The 20,286-nt window shown below is 42.2% G+C and overlaps 1 protein-coding gene across 2 annotated transcripts in view; it reads right to left on the reverse strand.

Annotated features, from left to right (window-relative positions):
• Positions 1 to 1,726: 1,726 nt before the first annotated feature.
• Positions 1,727 to 20,286, reverse strand: part of GPSM1 (G protein signaling modulator 1) — a 186,753-nt gene continuing 168,193 nt past the window's right edge. For both annotated transcript variants that reach the window (XM_063432877.1, XM_063432878.1), the window contains exons 13-14: positions 6,282 to 6,490; positions 1,727 to 3,502 (exon numbers count right to left, since the gene is read on the reverse strand). In XM_063432877.1, the coding sequence (XP_063288947.1) occupies positions 3,311 to 3,502; positions 6,282 to 6,490 (401 nt within the window). In that variant the 3' untranslated portion in view covers positions 1,727 to 3,310. The remainder of the gene's footprint in view (positions 3,503 to 6,281; positions 6,491 to 20,286) is intronic.

Below are 20,286 nucleotides of genomic sequence, written 5' to 3' on the forward strand. Positions count from 1 at the left end.
CCTGACAGCCACAAGAGGTGCTTCCACAAATGCTGCTGATAGATCGTGGGATGCTGACATCATTGGACATAGAGCTGAACATCGTAGCGTAGGCATTTTGACACTCGAAAGGTTGTGAGTAATCATTATTTAACTTTCATTTTTTTAGATCCAAAGGGTGGTGGACGAAGAGGGGTGGACAGTAAGGGAATAATGATTGTCATTGTTGGGGACTATAGGTTCTGTTTAATAGAAAGTGATAGAACCAAGGCTACATATCCTTGTATTTGCCATGCTGTCGGCGCCTTGGAAGAATAGTCTAGCACCAACTTCAATATTCTAATAAAATGGAGCGAAAGATCTCCAGTTCCAGAAACCCCTGCAATCTAGCATGCAAATGTAAATAAGGATGAGCACTGTTATATAGAATAGTGCACCCTTCATTGTATCCTCACAATTGGAAACATTTAAACGCTACGCCTGGGTCTTTATCAAGATGGAGACAAACACCCCACACAGAGTTTGAATTTTGCCACTTGTATGGACGCAGTAAAAGGACCAGTGTTAAGTTTCTTAGTGGAGGAAGGCTCCAGGATATGACATTTCATTACTGTATCCCGAGTCATTGCTACAGTAAGTGGGCATGGAAAGGTTTAACTCCATCTATACACTCGCAGGTTTAGAGGTTGACAGGCTCATTCACAGCACAACCCTGCACATATTCTCGGAGCACCTTACTGTGAGTTTTGATAGACTGCAAGAAAAGCCTGCGGGGTGCAGGTTTGCCATTGGCGGGGTGCAGGTTTGCCTAAGACTGTTCCCTCTTCCAAACCCCCATTTAAATACCCCTTCACTTATACGTTGGTCCCTTGTTAGCTGGTCCACGTTCCACTGGTTTGTATTTATTACTTAAAACGTGCTTTTTAAAAATGTAATGATGATTAGGTTTGATGACTATTTTTTTACTACTGTGTAGTCAATATAGGTTCAATTTACAGAAAAAAAAAAAAAATGAAATCCCTGGTTGCACACCTTTGGATAGTTTTAAGCAGGCAACAGATTTGCTAGTGTTCACTTTGCATAATACCTATTTCAATCACACATGAGAAATTAGTAGTTCTATAGGACATGATATGGCTGCATGCACGTACTGGGAACTAGGTTGGGGGCCCGACGTGTGTTTACAGATTTCACGACGGGATATTTTCCAATATAACCCACCCCCTTATTGTACATTTCCTCTTGAGGTTAATCTCTCCCCAGATAATTGGAGCAAACACTTTCATTTATACACATTTAAAGTTAGATCAGAACATTTGGTCTAATTTTTTTTTTTAGCTGTCGACAGCATAGAACACAAACGAAGTTGTGAAACTAGGCTATGTTTTGTAAATCGTTGCTACCACAACTGATTTAGTACCTTATCAGGAACGCATGATGGTATTACGAAAAACATCTCGTCCCTCACTCATCAATGTTACGTGTGTTAAGGAACAGTGCACAAAACAAATCCTAATTGGCAAACTGTAATCAATGGGTTTCTATGTTTTAGCCCTGATATAAATAACAAAGCTGCAAGAAAAAAATAAAAAAAAAATAATATATATAAACTGAGTAACTCTTATTTATGTTTCCATGTTAATTCACAGTATTAGTCATCTATTTGCCCCTTTTGTGCAATTCTAGTCCATCCCTCGCTCAACCCCACTACCCCCCCCCCCCCAAAAAACACTCGTTTTGCCCCAAAAATAAAATCCAGAAATATCAGTTACTTCGGAGTCGTGTATCGTATAGAGACATCTGGACTCCATTCTCTTTGTTCATATTGAGTTCTAGCTACAAATGAAACACTGAAAGGATTATTCAACGAAGTGATAATTCAAAGTGAATTTAAAATTTAAGGCCAGACTAGTCAAACTGAAAGGATAACTGGCTTAGAGAAGATTTCTAGTTCCGCTACTTTGATCTGAAATTATAAATTCACGGTACTTTGAATTCTCCCTGTAGTGAATACGTCGGTGGGAAATCGCTAGAAAACGTTTTCCTAATATCTCCTTTGGCGCATTTTTCCTATTTGCACTTTTGTCAATTATATATCCTACACAAAAATAGTATTGTAGCGACACGAAAACGGAATTGTAAAAATCTGTGATTAGTCTAGTTGGAGATTTTTCCCCCCCCCGCAAATTGTTGCAATTTGGTTTTTAATTTACTGAAATTCGCTGTATAGTGAATCAACACCACTGCATAAATTAAAAAACTAAAAAAAAAAAAGTAATAACCTTACAAATGTACTGCTTTTGTCAAAGTGTCAGATTTTTCATGACAGATACAAATTTATAAGCTGTAGATGTCCTGTTGGAATTATATCATTAGCAACCCACATACACATTACTGTGCACCAATCAGCATTGGGCCAAGATTAAACAGCCCAATCCGAGCCTGAACACAGCAAACCATACATTTACGATAATGACTTCTGGTACGGACCAACTAGTACCTGCGAAAAGAGAGACTATTATCAACGGGTGAAATGAGAGCATGCCGAGACTCAGCTATAGCTAGACCAGATAGCTACATTACAGAATCTGTAAACATAAATAAACTAATAAATATGTTTTAAGGAAGGACAGTTATTGAGATTTTTATGTGTTTTTACCTTTTTCGGAGGCAAGCACCTATTGAAATCTGGAGTGAATGGGGATCATTTCTGACACCTGTCTCTAATAAAGAATACTGTGTAAAAGCCTGCTGCACCGCTAGCAAACTAAAATCCTAATGTTTAGGAAATTATTGTAAAAATAAAATAAAAATAAAATGACGTTATTGCCATTTAGTGAATAAGGCCTACTAGGACAGAATACAAACTGCTGACCACATATGTTACTGGCTCCCATACAGCAGAATAAACTTGTACGGCTGTGGCCGGCGCATTTCACGTTGCTAGGTAGCCCGTTTTATCTTCAGGATAAGATCGCTGTAGAGTTGCAGCAATTTTCTGTCCATTAAATACTTGGGAATCACCATTCGTGAATCCTTGAAATACGTTTTCCTGCTTCAATTATAATAATAGTCTAGAAAAAGCAGTCTATAAAATAGGTACAACTGTTTAACTAATTGACCAAACACCCGGATAGCTCACGAACGTTCACCACCAAATTTGTCCACTTAATCTCTATACGTCAGCTATGCAAATACATTGATTTCTAACAAAAAAAAACAAAAAAAAAAACTGTCTCTTGTAGGTCCACTGTGGTGTTAAATCCTCTGAAATAGGTAGTTTCCTTTGTAAAAGGCAGATGTCTGTCCCATCAGGAGGATATACTAGAACTTAGCTGTTACTTGGTCGCTGTTGGTCACCTTGCCTCTCATCTTCTTGATTGGACGGAAGATCAACTCTTTGTTCATCCATCCGCTTGGCTTGAACTCTCTGAATCAGACTGAAGAAATCTTCGTCAGGCATTGTGGGGCCCCTGGGAACTGAATCTGGAGGTGCACATCTTTGGTCATCTATCCGTGAAGACTGAAAAGCAAAGGTAAGCACAAAATGACTTTTATACCTAGATAGAGTCTTTCATCAGTATTAATGGGCTACGTTTAAGCTATCATTCTTTGTTTGATGAACAGTAACTCAGTCGACCTTGATAATTGCCCTTGAACATCATACTCTTATCTCGGCATCAGGCAAAGAACAGCACAAACTAAAATAGGATGTTCCACTGGGAATTAGATTTCCATCTCTTGACAAGCCTGAAATATTTAATATACATTAGGGTCTATGTATTAAACCAGTAATTGTAAGGATAGACAGGGGTAATGCAAATTGAGGCTAAATAGAAGATGGGAAAAATAATGCTGTTGAGGGTTTTTCCAGTTTTGATCATTTAGACTAAAGTCATGGGTTGATGACGAACTCTGTTTTTTTTTTTTTTTCTCTTTAATTAAATGGGGAGAAATTTCCTTCTGCGCTTTTCCATTGGTCGTACTGCAACCTGCACAGGAAGTGCTCGTGAGAGTGACTGCAACTACCTAGCTTCCCACAAACTGTGTTAATAGACAATGTGCTTTTTAAATTGTGTCAAAGAATAGAAACTATCCTTAACCTCAAAAAACAAAAGAAAAAAAAAGCACGAATCGTGCTGATATATATATTTTTTTTTTACAAAAATGTAAAATCTTAATGAACTACGTAAATATTTCACAGTATACTTTATAGCTTCTGTACACCTGTGTATTTAACCCCCAATGGTGATACACCGAATACGAACCAAAGTATTGACACAGTGTAGCTCTTGTATTAAAACCACATTCTTTAATAGGAACGAAGGCAAAGGACTGAGACGTCCGAGGAAGCCTCCTGATTGGGTAAAAAGCGTTACATTATCGGTGGGTGAAGGTTTTTTCTGGATTTTGTGAAGAGGGACGGTGTCACACTAATTTTGATGCGCTGTGTTTAAATTTGGAGCGCCATTTTCACGCTACTATTGCAAGTTAATACATGTTCTAGCGCAGGCACAGGCAACCTTCGGCACTCCAGATGGTTTGGACTACATCTCCCATAATGCTTTGCCAGCATTATGGATGTAAGAGCGTTATGGGGGATGTAGTCCACCACATCTGGAGTGCCGAAGGTTGCCTATCCCTGTTCTAGCGTATCATTCTAAAAAATAGGTAGCAAAGAATAATCATAGAAACATAGAATGTGACGGCAGATCTAGTCTGCCCAATTTCTAAATACTCTCATACTATCTTAGGCCTTATGCCTATCCCACGCATGCTTAAACTCCTTCACTGTGTTAACCTCTACCACTTCAGCTGGAAGGCTATTCCATGCATCCACTACCCTCTCAGTAAAGTAATACTTCCTGATATTATTTTTAAACCTTTGCCCCTCTAATTTAAGACTATGCCTTGTTGTTGTGGTAGTTTTTCTTCTTTTAAATATAGTCTCCTCCTTTACTGTGTTGATTCCCTTTATGTATTTAAATGTTTCTATCATATCCCCCCTGTCTCGTCTTTCCTCCAAGCTATGCATGTTAAGATCCTTTAACCTTTCCTGGTAAGTTTTATCCTGCAATCCATGAACCAGTTTAGTAGCCCTTCTCTGAACTCTCTCTAAGGTATCAATATCCTTCTGAAGATACGGTCTCCAGTACTGCGTACAATACTCCAAGTGAGGTCTCACCAGTGTTCCCTCTTTCTACTGCTAATACCTCTCCCTATACAACCAAGCATTAGAAGCTGCTCCTACTCTGTTTTCTTTCATATCAACGAGGAAAATCCAAAGCTGGGTACCGTGTTCTTAAAGTGGTACTACCTGTAATTGATACAAGATGCTTTTGACAGAGAAGCCCCATTAACTGTGAGTAGGACCCCTGCAAAGCACATCATACTGATGGTTAATTCACTATATTACACGATATGTTTTGTTTTTCTTTTTGCTTTAGATGTATATTTCAAAGAGCCTTTTCTCAATGTGAAAAAAGCGGGATTAATCAGGGGGAATTGTCTTTTACCACCACAAGCATTCTAGAACTCTAAAGAATTGAATCCGGTGTATCACTGGGCAATACAATATTACATTTCATGTGTCAAAGCAACCTAAAAACCAGCTGATCTGGTCATGTTCTGTAAACTGAATTATATGTGGTGAAATATTAAATGCAAGCTTAAGTTGTCATGGCGATTTAATTAGCATTATCGCATGAAAATGTGCATTGCTTGATTCCACAGAGAGACACAGTCTGCGTGTCCTGCTGGCTACTACCATTGTCATGCTGGTTCCCAGAATCCCATGGGGTGTCATTATAGAGGCCAGGCTGGTGAGACGCGTGAACAGATTTGTCCCTGCACGTCCATGATGAATTATTCGGGTAACCACTTCCTCCCCTAAACATAGCTATTTTCCAACTAATTAAGGTTGGACGACCATTTCAAGTTCTAATACACAGCAAGAACCAGCTCAAGTATTTATAAACAAATGTGTTCAGGTATTTTGCTGAAATAACCATGAAATATGCAAGCAACCAGCAAACTGCAAGCATTGTTAGTTGCTTAGGATATGTGACCCCTGGTATTATGGCTCAGTTACTTGCTAGCTTTCGATAAATACAAATCCAATTTGCCACCTCCTTGAGTATCCAATATCTCTCTCCACTCTCCTTTACGCATCTCTTTCATTTCTTGTTTCTCCACTTTATGATGTTTAGATTTTTTTGTTGAGTGGCAGAGTTGTTGCCTAGGTTGATTTATGTTCCGGTATGTAAACCTGAAGTTTAAAACTACTTGACAAGTACAGTTACCTGGCACTTCATTAGCATGTTGAAAAACTCGTCCCCGGGCTCCTGCTGGTCCCCTTCCACTAGAAGATGACCCATATTATTGTGAGTTAGCCGTAGACCAGGTAAATTCCCCACGCTTGCTCGTTGGTCATCCAACCTCCGACTCTGGGAGCTTGCTATCAAGTCGAAAAACTCCTCTGTCTGGGGCGAGGCCATCAGCGAGGATGCAGCTGGGAACATAAGTTAAGAAGAGAGAGATGATGGAAAGAGGTTTTTCTACAATTACATTTTCATCAACAAAATTCCAAGGACATTGGTGGGGAAACTTCTATCTTCTGGGTTAACATAAAGTAAGTCACCTTGGCATCAACTGGCTTTTACAAACTCACATATTACCTGAATGGATAAGCCCATCAGGAGGGGAATCTGGTACAGAAACTGCTTTAACCAAGACGGCGGTGACTTCATACATTGATATTGTCCGTGTCATCAACAAATCCCAAAGATCTACATGTTCTGAGCCCTGTTTAACCTGCACCATCTATTAATACAACACCCTTCAGATAATTTAAATTGGTATTGATGAATACCTAAACACGTAAGTATGCAAAAGCTGTTCAATTGTATGTTTCATCACATTTCAAAAAGTTATAGGTTTTTTTTTTTGTTTGTTTTTTTAAACTGAAAGCATTTGGTAGTGAAGTGTTTTATATTATTGTTCTGAGTTATTGTTATACCCCAATATCATCTTTACCTGTAGAGGGGCAGGGCTATTAATATAAACCCACCTGTTATAATAACTAACTGTAACCCAACCTACACAGTGCACCTAACGTGTGTGGGAGCCTGGAGTGTTCCTTTAATAATATAAACCCACCCAGTATAACTAACTGTAACCTAACCTACACAGTGCACCTAACGTGTGTGGGAGCCTGGAGTGTCCCTTTAATAATATAAACCCACCCAGTATAACTAACTGTACCCTAACTTCCACAGTGCACCTAACGTGTGTGGGAGCCTGGAGTGTCCCTTTAATAATATAAACCCACCCAGTATAACTAACTGTAACCTAACCTACACAGTGCATCTAACGTGTGTGGGAGCCTGGAGTGTCCCTTTAATAATATAAACCCACCCAGTATAACTAACTGTAAACTAACCTACACAGTGCACCTAACGTGTGTGGGAGCCTGGAGTGTCCCTTTAATAATATAAACCCACTCTGTATAACTAACTGTAACCTAACCTACACAGTGCATCTAACGTGTGTGGGAGCCTGGAGTGTCCCTTTAATAATATAAACCCACCCAGTATAACTAACTGTAAACTAACCTACACAGTGCACCTAACGTGTGTGGGAGCCTGGAGTGTGCCTTTATTAATATAAACCCATCCAGTATAACTAACTGTAACCTAACCTACACAGTGCATCTAACGTGTGTGGGAGCCTGGAGTGTCCCTTTAATAATATAAACCCACCCAGTATAACTGTTACCTAACCTACACAGTGCACCTAACGTGTGTGGGAGCCTGGAGTGTCCCTTTAATAATATAAACCCACCCAGTATAACTGTTACCTAACCTACACACTGCATCTAACGTGTGTGGGAGCCTGGAGTGTCCCTTTAATAATATAAACCCACCCAGTATAACTGTAACCTAACCTACACAGTGCATCTAATGTGTGTGGGAGCATGGAGTGTCCCTTTAATAATATAAACCCACCCAGTATAACTAACTGTACCCTAACCTACACAGTGCACCTAACGTGTGTTGGAGCCTGGAGCGTCCCTTAAATAATATAAACCCACCCAGTATAACTGTAACCTAACCTACACAGTGCACCTAATGTGAGTGGGAGCCTGGACTGTCCCTTTAATAATATAAACCCACCCAGTATAACTGCAACCTAACCCACACAGTGCACCTAAAGTGTGTAGGAGCCTGGAGTGTCCCTTTAATAATATAAACCCACTGAGTATAACTAACTGTAACCTAACCTACACAGTGCACCTAATGTGAGTGGGAGCCTGGAGTGTCCCTTTAATAATATAAACCCACCCAGTATAACTGCAACCTAACCTACACAGTGCACCTAAAGTGTGTGGGAGCCTGGAGTGTCCCTTTAATAATATAAACCCACCCAGTATAACGAACTGTAACCCAACCTACACAGTGCATCTAACGTGTGTGGGAGCCTGGAGTGTCCCTTTAATAATCTAAACCCACCCAGTATAACTGTAACCTAACCTACACAGTGCATCTAACGTGTGTGGGAGCATGGAGTGTCCCTTTAAAAATATAAACCTACTCTGTATAACTAACTGTAACCTAACCTACACAGTGCACCTAACGTGTGTGGGAGCATGGAGTGTCCCTTTAATAATATAAACCCACCCAGTATAACTAACTGTAACCTAACCTTCACAGTGCATCTAACATGTGTGGGAGCCTGGAGTGTCCCTTTAATAATATAAACCCACCCAGTATAACTAACTGTAACCTAACCTACACAGTGCACCTAACGTGTGTGGGAGCCTGGAGTGTCCCTTTAATAATATAAACCCACCCAGTATAACTAACTGTAACCTAACCTACACAGTGCATCTAACGTGTGTGGGAGCCTGGAGTGTCCCTTTAGTAATATAAATCCACCCAGTATAACTAACTGTAACCTAACCTACACAGTGCACCTAACGTGTGTGGGAGCCTGGAGCGTCCCTTAAATAATATAAAGCCACTCGGTATTTAACCTTTTTTTGATAGGGTGTGAAAAGCATCCCTTTGGTACTAAAATGGTTAAGTGAAGTAACCTAGTAATGGTAGTTTGCAGTATTACCCAATTGTAATTCACAATTCCATAAATCTCTTTTCTTTCTTTTAAATAGACGGAAATCCATTCCAAGAGTGACGTTGCTCTAATTATGGGATGTGGACGTGTGAAGGAGGAGCAGAGAAGCTAATAACAGAGAGACTCTTGTTATTAGCCCAATTAAGATGTAAGAGTGCTTGCGCCCTCGCAGAGTGCTAAACCGTCCTCCTTGCTTTCAAAATCAATCCTCAGTAAACACTAATTATTACCCACAATCGTGACTAATTACAGTAGCTTGGTGAGCTCTTGATGGGGTAACATTTTGCCAAGTAGCCAGATCTGACCACTATTAACGTCCTTGGGACTGAACTGGCTGGATCTCACAGGCCGAGTAGAAGAGAACGTGTGCTCAGCCACTCTGAAAAGATGGATCATTTTAAAACGTACATAATCTGGCCCCATTAGATATTGGAGATCATCCATCTATTTCCTGGCATCACGTACCCAATCGATACATTCCAGAGACAAGTGGCAGATGTGATGGGGTATTGCCAGTGACTTCCTACCTACAAAACTAGCCAGAAATTGCTTTGAAGTTGTTAAGGTTTGTATGCAGAGACTGGACAAACTCCAGCTGTTCTTGGTCCTGCAACCCCCAAAAAAGTCTGCCAGCGAAAGTTCAAACAACAGTTGGTCATGGCATTGGAAGTCCAGGTTCCATAACAATTAAATTCACTTGTCAGTTGATGGTGATTGGCACTTGCGTTATAGCAACCCATGTCCTAAGCTTGGTATTAATACAAAGATAGTAAGACTACATAAGGACCAATGACCGTCTGGTGATTTAGTTTACATTGTCTGTTCACAAATGGGGTCTTAGAGGGAATCGGAAGAATCATAAGTAAGATACGATAGTAGTCTTTCATTACTGCCGCTACCATGCTATAGAGAGGATTTCCTGTGCATTCATACTGGGGAGTAGAGGGAATGCTTGTACCCTCCCAAATGCCAGGCCACTATGGTGGCATGATACTGACCACCAACCATGATGTCAGCAGGAGTGTGGCTACTCTAGTGTCAACGCTCTTGCTTAACTTTACCCAGCGGCTACCTCATTTTCATGGATGCCATAGCCACATGGAGGACTTGGGTGGTTTTGAATGATCACTTGTGATTGCTGCTGTCTACGTGATAGAAGCTGAATGGCCACCAGAGAAAATATCTGCATGTACAGTGGTTTAGGGCCCAGGCATTAACTGATCATGGACTTATCATGGGAAAAAAGTCTTCACGGAGTAAAAATATATTCAGCCACATAGACAAAACTAATGGCAGACCTAATGGGTTATAGGTTCTATGAAAAATGTGCAACATACATGTACACACCTGGATCTTAAACGTGTCTTTAGACTTGATAAATACATTCACACCTAATATACCTAGAATTGTATGCAGAGAAAGATTAAGATCCCACGAGGTCCTAGGCAGGTTATCTGCTTGGGGCTTCATCTTCATTCTTAACATAGTGATGGTTAATGGGGCCAAAGAAATTCATGGTTCCCCTCTCTAACCCCTGGGTCCCAGGCAGTGGTGTATTTAGGATTTGTGCTGCCCTAGGCAGGACGGTACTAGGGGCACCCCCCTAATTTAAATTTCCCCCACCCCTTCCCGTCAAAGCTGCACTTTGACTGACAGACGCTCAAACACACGCATTGACCAACACACACACATGCACTCACAGACACACAAACACACATTTCCACCAACACTCACAAATTATTATTTTTTAAGATTTTACTTTAAATCCACCCAGCCTCCCTGGGAAAGCTGGAGTGGATAACTTACCTGCGGTCCAGTGGGGCTGCTGGGTGGGCAGGTAGAGGGCGGACAGGCTAAGTAGGCGGCGAGGGAGCTCTGATTTTCCTGCTCAGCTCCCTCGCGCGCCGCTTAGTAATGCCGGGAGCCAAAAGTGACGTCATATTCCGTCTCCCAGCTTCATTAAGCGGCGCGCGAGGGAGCTGAGCAGGAAGAGCTCAGGTGAGCATGCTCCCTCGCTGCCCGCCGCCCGCCTTGGGGGGGCTCAAAAGTGGCCAGCTCTTAAGCCCCCCAAGCCACAAGGCAAACCAGGGATCTGCCTGGGTGTTTGGGGGCGGCTTTTTTTGCCTCTTCCAGCAAAGTGCCGCCCAAGGCAAATGCCTTGTTTCCCTCGCGGAAGATAAGTCCCTGGTCCCAGGCGGTCCTGCTCTGACTACATGCTACAAACATGCATTCACACAGTACATGCTATCATTATTATTTATATAGAGCCAACAAATTCTGCAGCGCTTTACAATGGGATGTATACTGCATACTGAATTACTGGCTATATACTATACATACATTCATGGATTCACAGATACACACAAACACACACATAGATGCACACATACTAACACACAAATGCACTGCATGCACGCAACAACACAAATCACACAAACATCCTACATAAAGTCATTTATAGATAGTTTGACATGACTGTATGACCATTTAGTGCGTGCATGGGAGAGGGTTTTAAAAAAAAAAAACGTATAGAGTCCTTTTTATTGGGCGAGATGGGGGGGGGGAGGAAGCGGGGAAGTAAAGGAGTTCTTGAGAATTCTGTAGTTACAGGTGTGTGAGCTATAAATGCAGCTGGGTACAGAACTATAACGTGTTGGTGGATTTATGAATACAAATGCAAAGAGAGCAGAAGATGATCTGGTGTGAAAATGCAGAATCAGGATAGTTTTACACCAGGCATTAACCCCTTCCCTCCCTACAATATGTATATAGTCATGTTGGTTTTTAAAAAGTAATGCGTAGCAAAATGCAGCTGATGTGGCTCCAATTCACTTTGCCCTGGGCCCTATTCTATAAATCTTTGCAGAGTAGCTATAAAAAGGCAGCACCACTCCCTACCCACACATAGTGCCGCAACTATTGTATGTAGACTTTAAAGTTACCCTGCCCGAAATATTGAAAGAAAAGGGATACCATATGGTGTCTACACAAATATTGGTAAAGATAAAAAGTTAAGGAAGAACATGAATTAACTGTTTTATCACGCAACTATAAGCAAGCTATGTACGGTACATAGAAACATAGAATGTGACGGCAGATAAGAACCATTCGGCCCATCTAGTCTGCCCAATTTTCTAAATACTTTCATTAGTCCCTGGCCTTATCTTATCGTTAGGATAGCCTTATGCCTATCCCACGCATGCTTAAACTCCTTTACTGTGTTAACCTCCACCACTTCAGCTGGAAGGCTATTCCATGCATCCACTACCCTCTCAGTAAAGTAATACTTCCTGATATTATTTTTAAACCTTTGCCCCGCTAATTTAAGACTATGTCCTCTTGTTGTGGTAGTTTTTCTTCTTTTAAATATAGTCTCCTCCTTTACTGTGTTGATTCCCTTTATGTATTTAAATGTTTCTATCATATCCCCCCTGTCTCGTCTTTCCTCCAAGATATGCATGTTAAGATCATTTAACCTTTCCTTGTAAGTTTTATCCTGCAATCCATGAATCAGTTTAGTAGCCCTTCTCTGAACTCTCTCTAAGGTATCAATATCCTTCTGAAGATACGGTCTCCAGTACTGCGTACAATACTCCAAGTGTTCTGAACAATGGCATGACTTGTTGTCTGTAACAAGGTTCATTTATAAAAGGCACAACCTTATCTTATAGTTAGGATAGCCTTATGCCTATCCCACGCATGCTTAAATTCCTTTACTTCATGTTTAAAACAGATGTTAATGCAATTGTTTGGTGGGGCTCCTGGGGGGAGGGACAAATAAAGCATTTTGGTAGTGAAGGATTCAGACTGTGTGAATTTTAGGAACAAAAATACACTGTCCGCTGAATTAAGCCCACCTATATATAGACACTGAAATAACCTGTATATTACACATATAATAATAATTAATAATATAAAGGTATTAGCACAATAGCCGTGTAATGACAGGGACTAGAACTGCACTCCAGTAATACCCAGATATTAGCATATAATAAGCATACTACAGGCAGTGTAATAAGAATACCCCATAACACGCAGATATGAGGGGCTGTAACAAGCCCTGTGCTGGGTATTAAATGGATTTCACAGCTGGATCTCCTCAGATAGATAAAGCTGTGCAAATTCATTAGACACACAGAGGAATTCTAATAATAGAGGTCTAGGGATAATTTTACGGCTTCTGGGTTAGCGGTTGCCGTAGCAGCCATTAGGTAGAAATTTCTTTAACCCCCCCAGGCACCCCCTAGGCAGAGAGAGACGTACAATGCAGGAAGGTCAGTGAGTTAATACTCTGATCGAAACTCAATAATCAGGGTTTTACTAGTATATATATATCTAGATATACAGTCACCCTCTGTGAATTCTACTGTTTTACATATCAGGACATAAGGAATAGATGATTGTTATTAACAGGTCTTACATTTAGGTAAATACAACCTCAGATGAACAACAACACATGACATAATACACCGTGTCGTGATTTATTTAACAAAAATGAAGCCAAAATGGAGAAGCCATGTGTAAAAAAAAAAAAAAACCGGGGGGGCGGAGCCAACTACCGAGCTGACCGGACGCCATTTCTGGCAGCTCCGATCTTGAAAATCGAATCTCGCCTTAATCCTGACGATCGCTGCAAACCCCACCACCATAAACATATATCCCGAACCGGGTCCGCACTCTGCATCGATAGATGCCCTTCTTTGCCGCAAAGTCACTCCCGAAGCGGAAGCGCCGAAACGGGGCCTACTCCGCGTATACACTGCCCGACCTGGAGGCACTCTTTGACGGAGCTTACCAGGGCCTCCAAAATAACACTGCCGCTGGACCCTCTGCTGGACCCTCTGCCGACCCAGGGACCCATATGCCTGCCATGGGGCGACGGTCCCAGAAAGCCGGAACCCAGTGGGAAGGGAGAGACATCGGGGCCATGCTCCAAAAGCCTTCTAGGCCCAAACAGGCCTCAGAGGTAAGCCAGCCCTCCCCAGCCGGAACCCAGACGGAAGGGAGAGATACCGGGTTCCCGCTCCAGCGGCCTCCTGGACTCCAACAGGCCTCAGAGGTACTCCAACCGCTCCCTACCCAGACAAGCCCGGCCAAACCAACGGGGGGACACAGCCTCCATATACTAACACCAGCACCCCCAGAGGGATCGCCACCAGCAACAAAGCATGACCTGCAAATCCTGTTACACGACTTTCACAAGATATTAACACAAGAACTAGCGGGAATCAAGGCAGACCTACAAAGTACAAAAGACAGAGTACAGGTCACTGAGAATGACATAGCTGAGGTCTCAACTAACCTAACAAATGTCCAAGATCTGGTACATAAACTCCAGAAATCCCACCATAACATGGCACTACATATGAATGCCCTAGAAAACAGCCACAGACGCAACAACATCAAAGTCAGGGGCATCCCCACCAATGTCACAGATGAGGAGCTGCCGCACTACACGAGAAGATTACTGGCGACTATTCTACCCCCAGCGACGGCCCGAAAACTGGTAATAGACGGCATATATAGAGTCGCAGGCCCCCCAAGGGCTTCATCACAATCCGCGAGAGATGTCATAATAAGATGCACGTCCTCCTCGGAAAAAGGACAAATAATGACAGCACTGCGGGGCAAAACCCCACTGGCATTTGAGGACTCTAGCCTTACTTTTTATCAGGATCTAACCAGAGCCACCCTTCAGTGGCGCCGATCGTTTCACCCAGTAACCCAACAACTACGAGCAGCCAACATAACATACAGATGGGGAGCACCGGGCACGCTACTAACCACTCATAATGGGACCACCCACACATTATCCTCGATGGCGGAAGCCTCATCCTTCCTTGAACCACTAGGACTGACAACCGCAGACATCCAAACACCGGAGAGACGGGAGGAACCGGACGGCTGACTCTCAGTGGCATCCAGATAAAAGAAGTGACTGTTTCACTTTGTATTGTACTATTTGCTTGTTAATACCCTGAATGTTATAATTTACACCTGCTGCGCACCACAGAACAGGTCAGATCCCCAACTGCGACGACAAGGTACACCGCATACACCCCCCCCCCACACTAAATGGGAACCCCCATAAGGGCGCTCGGCTGCGCCACAGACAGTACCCACTGAACCGACAACCAATCGCGAGACTACAACCCCCCCCCTCCCCCCCCCGCATCCCCCTTGGTTAGGGGCACAATCAACCAACACATAGACCACTGAGAACGGTGACCTGAACCAGCGATCACAAAGCAATGCTAATTCACCCTACTACCGAACCTAGCCTCAGGCCCACGACCAGAAGTCTCACTACCTACCATGAGCACAGACATACCCGACTCACCCTGAGAGACACCTACTCAATCTTTGATATGTCCTATCCAACGCTACAGACATACACAAAAAAAACGTGCAACGCTGCCAATACAATCTATTAATGTTTTACCATACAAGTATCCTTGTCACACAAATGTATAAATGTTTACAACCTCACACTGCTGTTGTGGCAGATGAGGCACAAATGTTATATTTGCGCACGACTAAATAAAGAATTAAAAAAAAAAAAAAAAAAAAAAAAAAAAACCAAAAACTAAGTACACCCTTATTGCTTCAGTAGAAATCAAGAGGCCAAGTAGCAGACCGGTACAGCTAATCACATGCCCTTGATTAATTGATCAACAGCAAGTGTGACCACCTCTATAAAAGATTACGGTTTAGCAGTTTTCTGGTTTGGGGCATTCAGGTGTGTGTTAACACAATACTAAGGAGGAAAGACATACATTCAAGACCGTTGCCAATCTTCCCGGGAGTGGACGTCCCAACAAATTTGTGCAATGCTCAGAGAAATTGCAAACAACCCAAGAGTTACATCTCAGACTCTACAGGCCTCAGTTAGCATGTTAAATGTTAAAGGAACACTATAGTCCCCTAAATTACTTTAGCTAAATAAAGCAGTTTTAGTGTATAGATCATTCCCCTGCAATTTCACTGCTCAATTCTCTGTCATTTAGGAGTTAAATCACTTTGTTTCTGTTTATGCAGCCCTAGCCACACCTCCCCTGGCTATGATTGACAGAGCCTGCATGAAAAAAAATACTGGGTTCACTTTCAAACAGATGTAATTTACCTTAAATAAATGTATCTCAATCTCTAAATTGAACTTTAATCACATACAGGAGGCTCTTGCAGGGCAGGGTCTAGCAAGCTATTAACATAACAGGGGATCCGAAAATCTTAATTGAACAGAACTTGCAATAAAGAAAGCCTAAATAGGGCTCTCTTTACAGGAAGTGTTTATGGAAGGCTGTGCAAGTCACATGCAGGGAGGTGTGACTAGGGTTCATAAACAAAGGGATTTACGCCCACAGCAGGGCAACGCTCGGATAAGACGGGCAGGGCGGAACCCAAACAAAATGCCGGCGGCGGGAACAAGGAAGCGGGCACCGCGTACAGGTCATTGCTGCAAAAGCTCTGGCAATTCTGGGAACAACCACCAGCATAAACCACAGACCGACAGAAGAAGCCCCCACGTCACCCGCGCAAGCCCGCTGGCAATACTCGCCGACCAGAACAAGAACATGCTGGGAAGCAGTCCTCGGACTTGGGCTATATGTGAGGCCCGGCGAGACAGCGCTCCAATCTCTGGCTATGGGGGAGAAGCTGAATGGGCCACCCATGAACACTCTCCCTGGATAAGGGATCAGTATCGATCAGGCATAGGCTGAAACGGACTCTCACACGTGGCAATTCCACAGTTTCATGCTTTTGATGTAACTTTTCTTTTTTTCCTCTGTTTTCTTCTCATTATAAGATATGTTATGCCATACTAACACCCTTTGTCTTACCTGCTTAGTGCCTAATAACATCTTTTGTACCACACATGACAGCTACTGTTAGCAAACTACTATACACACAACTCTTGTCCTACCACTAGTATACCTCATAAATGCGTTGTGCATCATATATATACACAAAGCGAGCAACGACACTCACCTATAATGTCTTAAATCTCAATGCTTCAGTGTTTCGCAGCATAAGCCTGCTCTTAATCTAGTGTATATGGTAGCCTCATGTATGAGTGGCAGGTTACGAGTTCCGGGATGCGAAGTACCACTCCTTGCAATACTCTGATAATATACTTATACTTATGCTCTCCTTCAAGCTACAAAGTTTTACTTAAATATACCATATGAAAATGTGCATTTGTCCGCGTATAACCTGTTACATCTCCTGTTATTTTATCAACCAAGCTTGTATGTTTACATGACAGTTTTGCAAAAAAAACAAAAAACCATGGCAATCTTTCTTTGAGGTGCATTGCACACCATCTTGTTATCATTAACTCATGTTACCCCACAATGCCTCCTCTCTCTTTTGTACCCCATAACGCATATGCCATAATAAAAGAAAGATTTACAAAAAAAAAAAAAAAAAAAAAAAAAAAAAAAGGGATTTAACTCCTAAATGGCAGAGGATTGAGCAGTGAGGCTGCAGGGGCATGTTCTATACACCAAAACTGCTTCATTAAGCTAAAGTTGTTCAGGTGACTATAGTGTCCCTTTAAAAGTTAATTTAGAAAAAGATTGAACATGTTTGGTTTGTTTAGAAGGGTTGCCAGGAAAAATGCTCTTCTCTCTAAAAAGAACGTGGCAGCACGACTTAGATTTGAAAAGTTGCATCTCAATAAAACAGCAAGATTTCTAGAACCATGTCCTTTGGGCAGACGAGAAAAAAAATGGAGATGTTTGGCCATAATGCACACATGGCTTCTCCATTTTGGCTTTATTTTTGTTAAATCATGACACTGTGTAATATATCATATGTTGTTTATCGGAGGTTGTATTTACTGAATTTTAAGACCTGCTAAGGATCAGATGATTGCTATTATGTCCTGATAGTTAAAGATAGAGTGAGATTGCAGTTATAGGTTACCCCCGATACAGTATCTAATACAGAGAACACACAGTACAGGGAGATGTTAACCCATTCCTGCGTTCCGTGTCACCATGTTGGCCTAGCAGTGGATGTCACAGAACGTGTTGTGACAGGGACAGGTCTCAGCTGGCTGTTTGCGACTTGCAGGGGGCAGGGGAACGGACATTATTGGGGGGGGGGGGGGGGGCGGGGGTTTCGATGATTGTTCTCCAGACAGACTGAGCCAAATGAAATATTGAGCTGATCGCACAGGGCTGAAACGGCCACAGGGGTCTGGTCGTAGCTCGGCAGTCTGCTAATGACAGCAAGAAGTGACAATCACCCCACGGCTGTGTACATTAACCCCATCACTGCTGCACTTAGAGCAAGAGTTAACCCCCTCATGGTTCAAAGTATTGCAGTTTCCCCATGGCGTGCAATTAGTGCCCGGTAAATCATCCCGACTCATTTTACATAATTCATTAGCTAAAACACTCTTCAAGAAATAGCAGGAATGGGCGGCTGTCCTTAAAACAAAGCCTGCTAAGAGCATGGCTTAGACCATAAAGGGGTCTCTACTATCTCAGACCAAGGCCTGCACTATCATTTAGTGGTACTATACTGTCCAGTACATCCTCTGGCTGTTATCATTTTGACCCTAAATGAGTTGTATTATAATTTTAATCCTATAGAACTCCGGCTGTACTATCACTGAGATCCTATAGAACTCCGGCTGTACTATCACTGAGATCCTATAGAACTCTGGCTGTACTATCACTGAGATCCTATAGAACTCTGGCTGTACTATCACTGAGATCCTATAGAACTCTGGCTGTACTATCACTGAGATCCTATAGAACTCTGGCTGTACTATCACTGAGATCCTATAGAACTCTGGCTGTACTATCACTGAGATCCTATAGAACTCTGGCTGTACTATCACTGAGATCCTATAGAACTCTGGCTGTACTATCACTGAGATCCTATAGAACTCTGGCTGTACTATCACTGAGATCCTATAGAACTCTGGCTGTACTATCACTGAGATCCTATAGAACTCTGGCTGTACTATCACTGAGATCCTATAGAACTCTGGCTGTACTATCACTGAGATCCTATAGAACTCTGGCTGTACTATCACTGAGATCCTATAGAACTCTGGCTGTACTATCACTGAGATCCTATAGAACTCTGGCTGTACTATCACTGAGATCCTATAGAACTCTGGCTGTACTATCACTGAGATCCTATAGAACTCTGGCTGTACTATCACTGAGATCCTATAGAACTCTGGCTGTACTATCACTGAGATCCTATAGAACTCTGGCTGTACTATCACTGAGATCCTATAGAACTCTGGCTGTACTATCACTGAGATCCTATAGAACTCTGGCTGTACTATCACTGAGATCCTATAGAACTCTGGCTGTACTATCACTGAGATCCTATAGAACTCTGGCTGTACTATCACTGAGATCCTATAGAACTCTGGCTGTACTATCACTGAGATCCTATAGAACTCTGGCTGTACTATCACTGAGATCCTATAGAACTCTGGCTGTACTATCACTGAGATCCTATAGAACTCTGGCTGTACTATCACTGAGATCCTATAGAACTCTGGCTGTACTATCACTGAGATCCTATAGAACTCTGGCTGTACTATCACTGAGATCCTATAGAACTCTGGCTGTACTATCACTGAGATCCTATAGAACTCTGGCTGTACTATCACTGAGATCCTATAGAACTCTGGCTGTACTATCACTGAGATCCTATAGAACTCTGGCTGTACTATCACTGAGATCCTATAGAACTCTGGCTGTACTATCACTGAGATCCTATAGAACTCTGGCTGTACTATCACTGAGATCCTATAGAACTCTGGCTGTACTATCACTGAGATCCTATAGAACTCTGGCTGTACTATCACTGAGATCCTATAGAACTCTGGCTGTACTATCACTGAGATCCTATAGAACTCTGGCTGTACTATCACTGAGATCCTATAGAACTCTGGCTGTACTATCACTGAGATCCTATAGAACTCTGGCTGTACTATCACTGAGATCCTATAGAACTCTGGCTGTACTATCACTGAGATCCTATAGAACTCTGGCTGTACTATCACTGAGATCCTATAGAACTCTGGCTGTACTATCACTGAGATCCTATAGAACTCTGGCTGTACTATCACTGAGATCCTATAGAACTCTGGCTGTACTATCACTGAGATCCTATAGAACTCTGGCTGTACTATCACTG

This window comes from Pelobates fuscus, chromosome 9 (genome assembly GCF_036172605.1).
Source record: "Pelobates fuscus isolate aPelFus1 chromosome 9, aPelFus1.pri, whole genome shotgun sequence".
In the NCBI taxonomy this organism is placed as follows: Eukaryota; Metazoa; Chordata; class Amphibia; order Anura; family Pelobatidae; genus Pelobates; species Pelobates fuscus.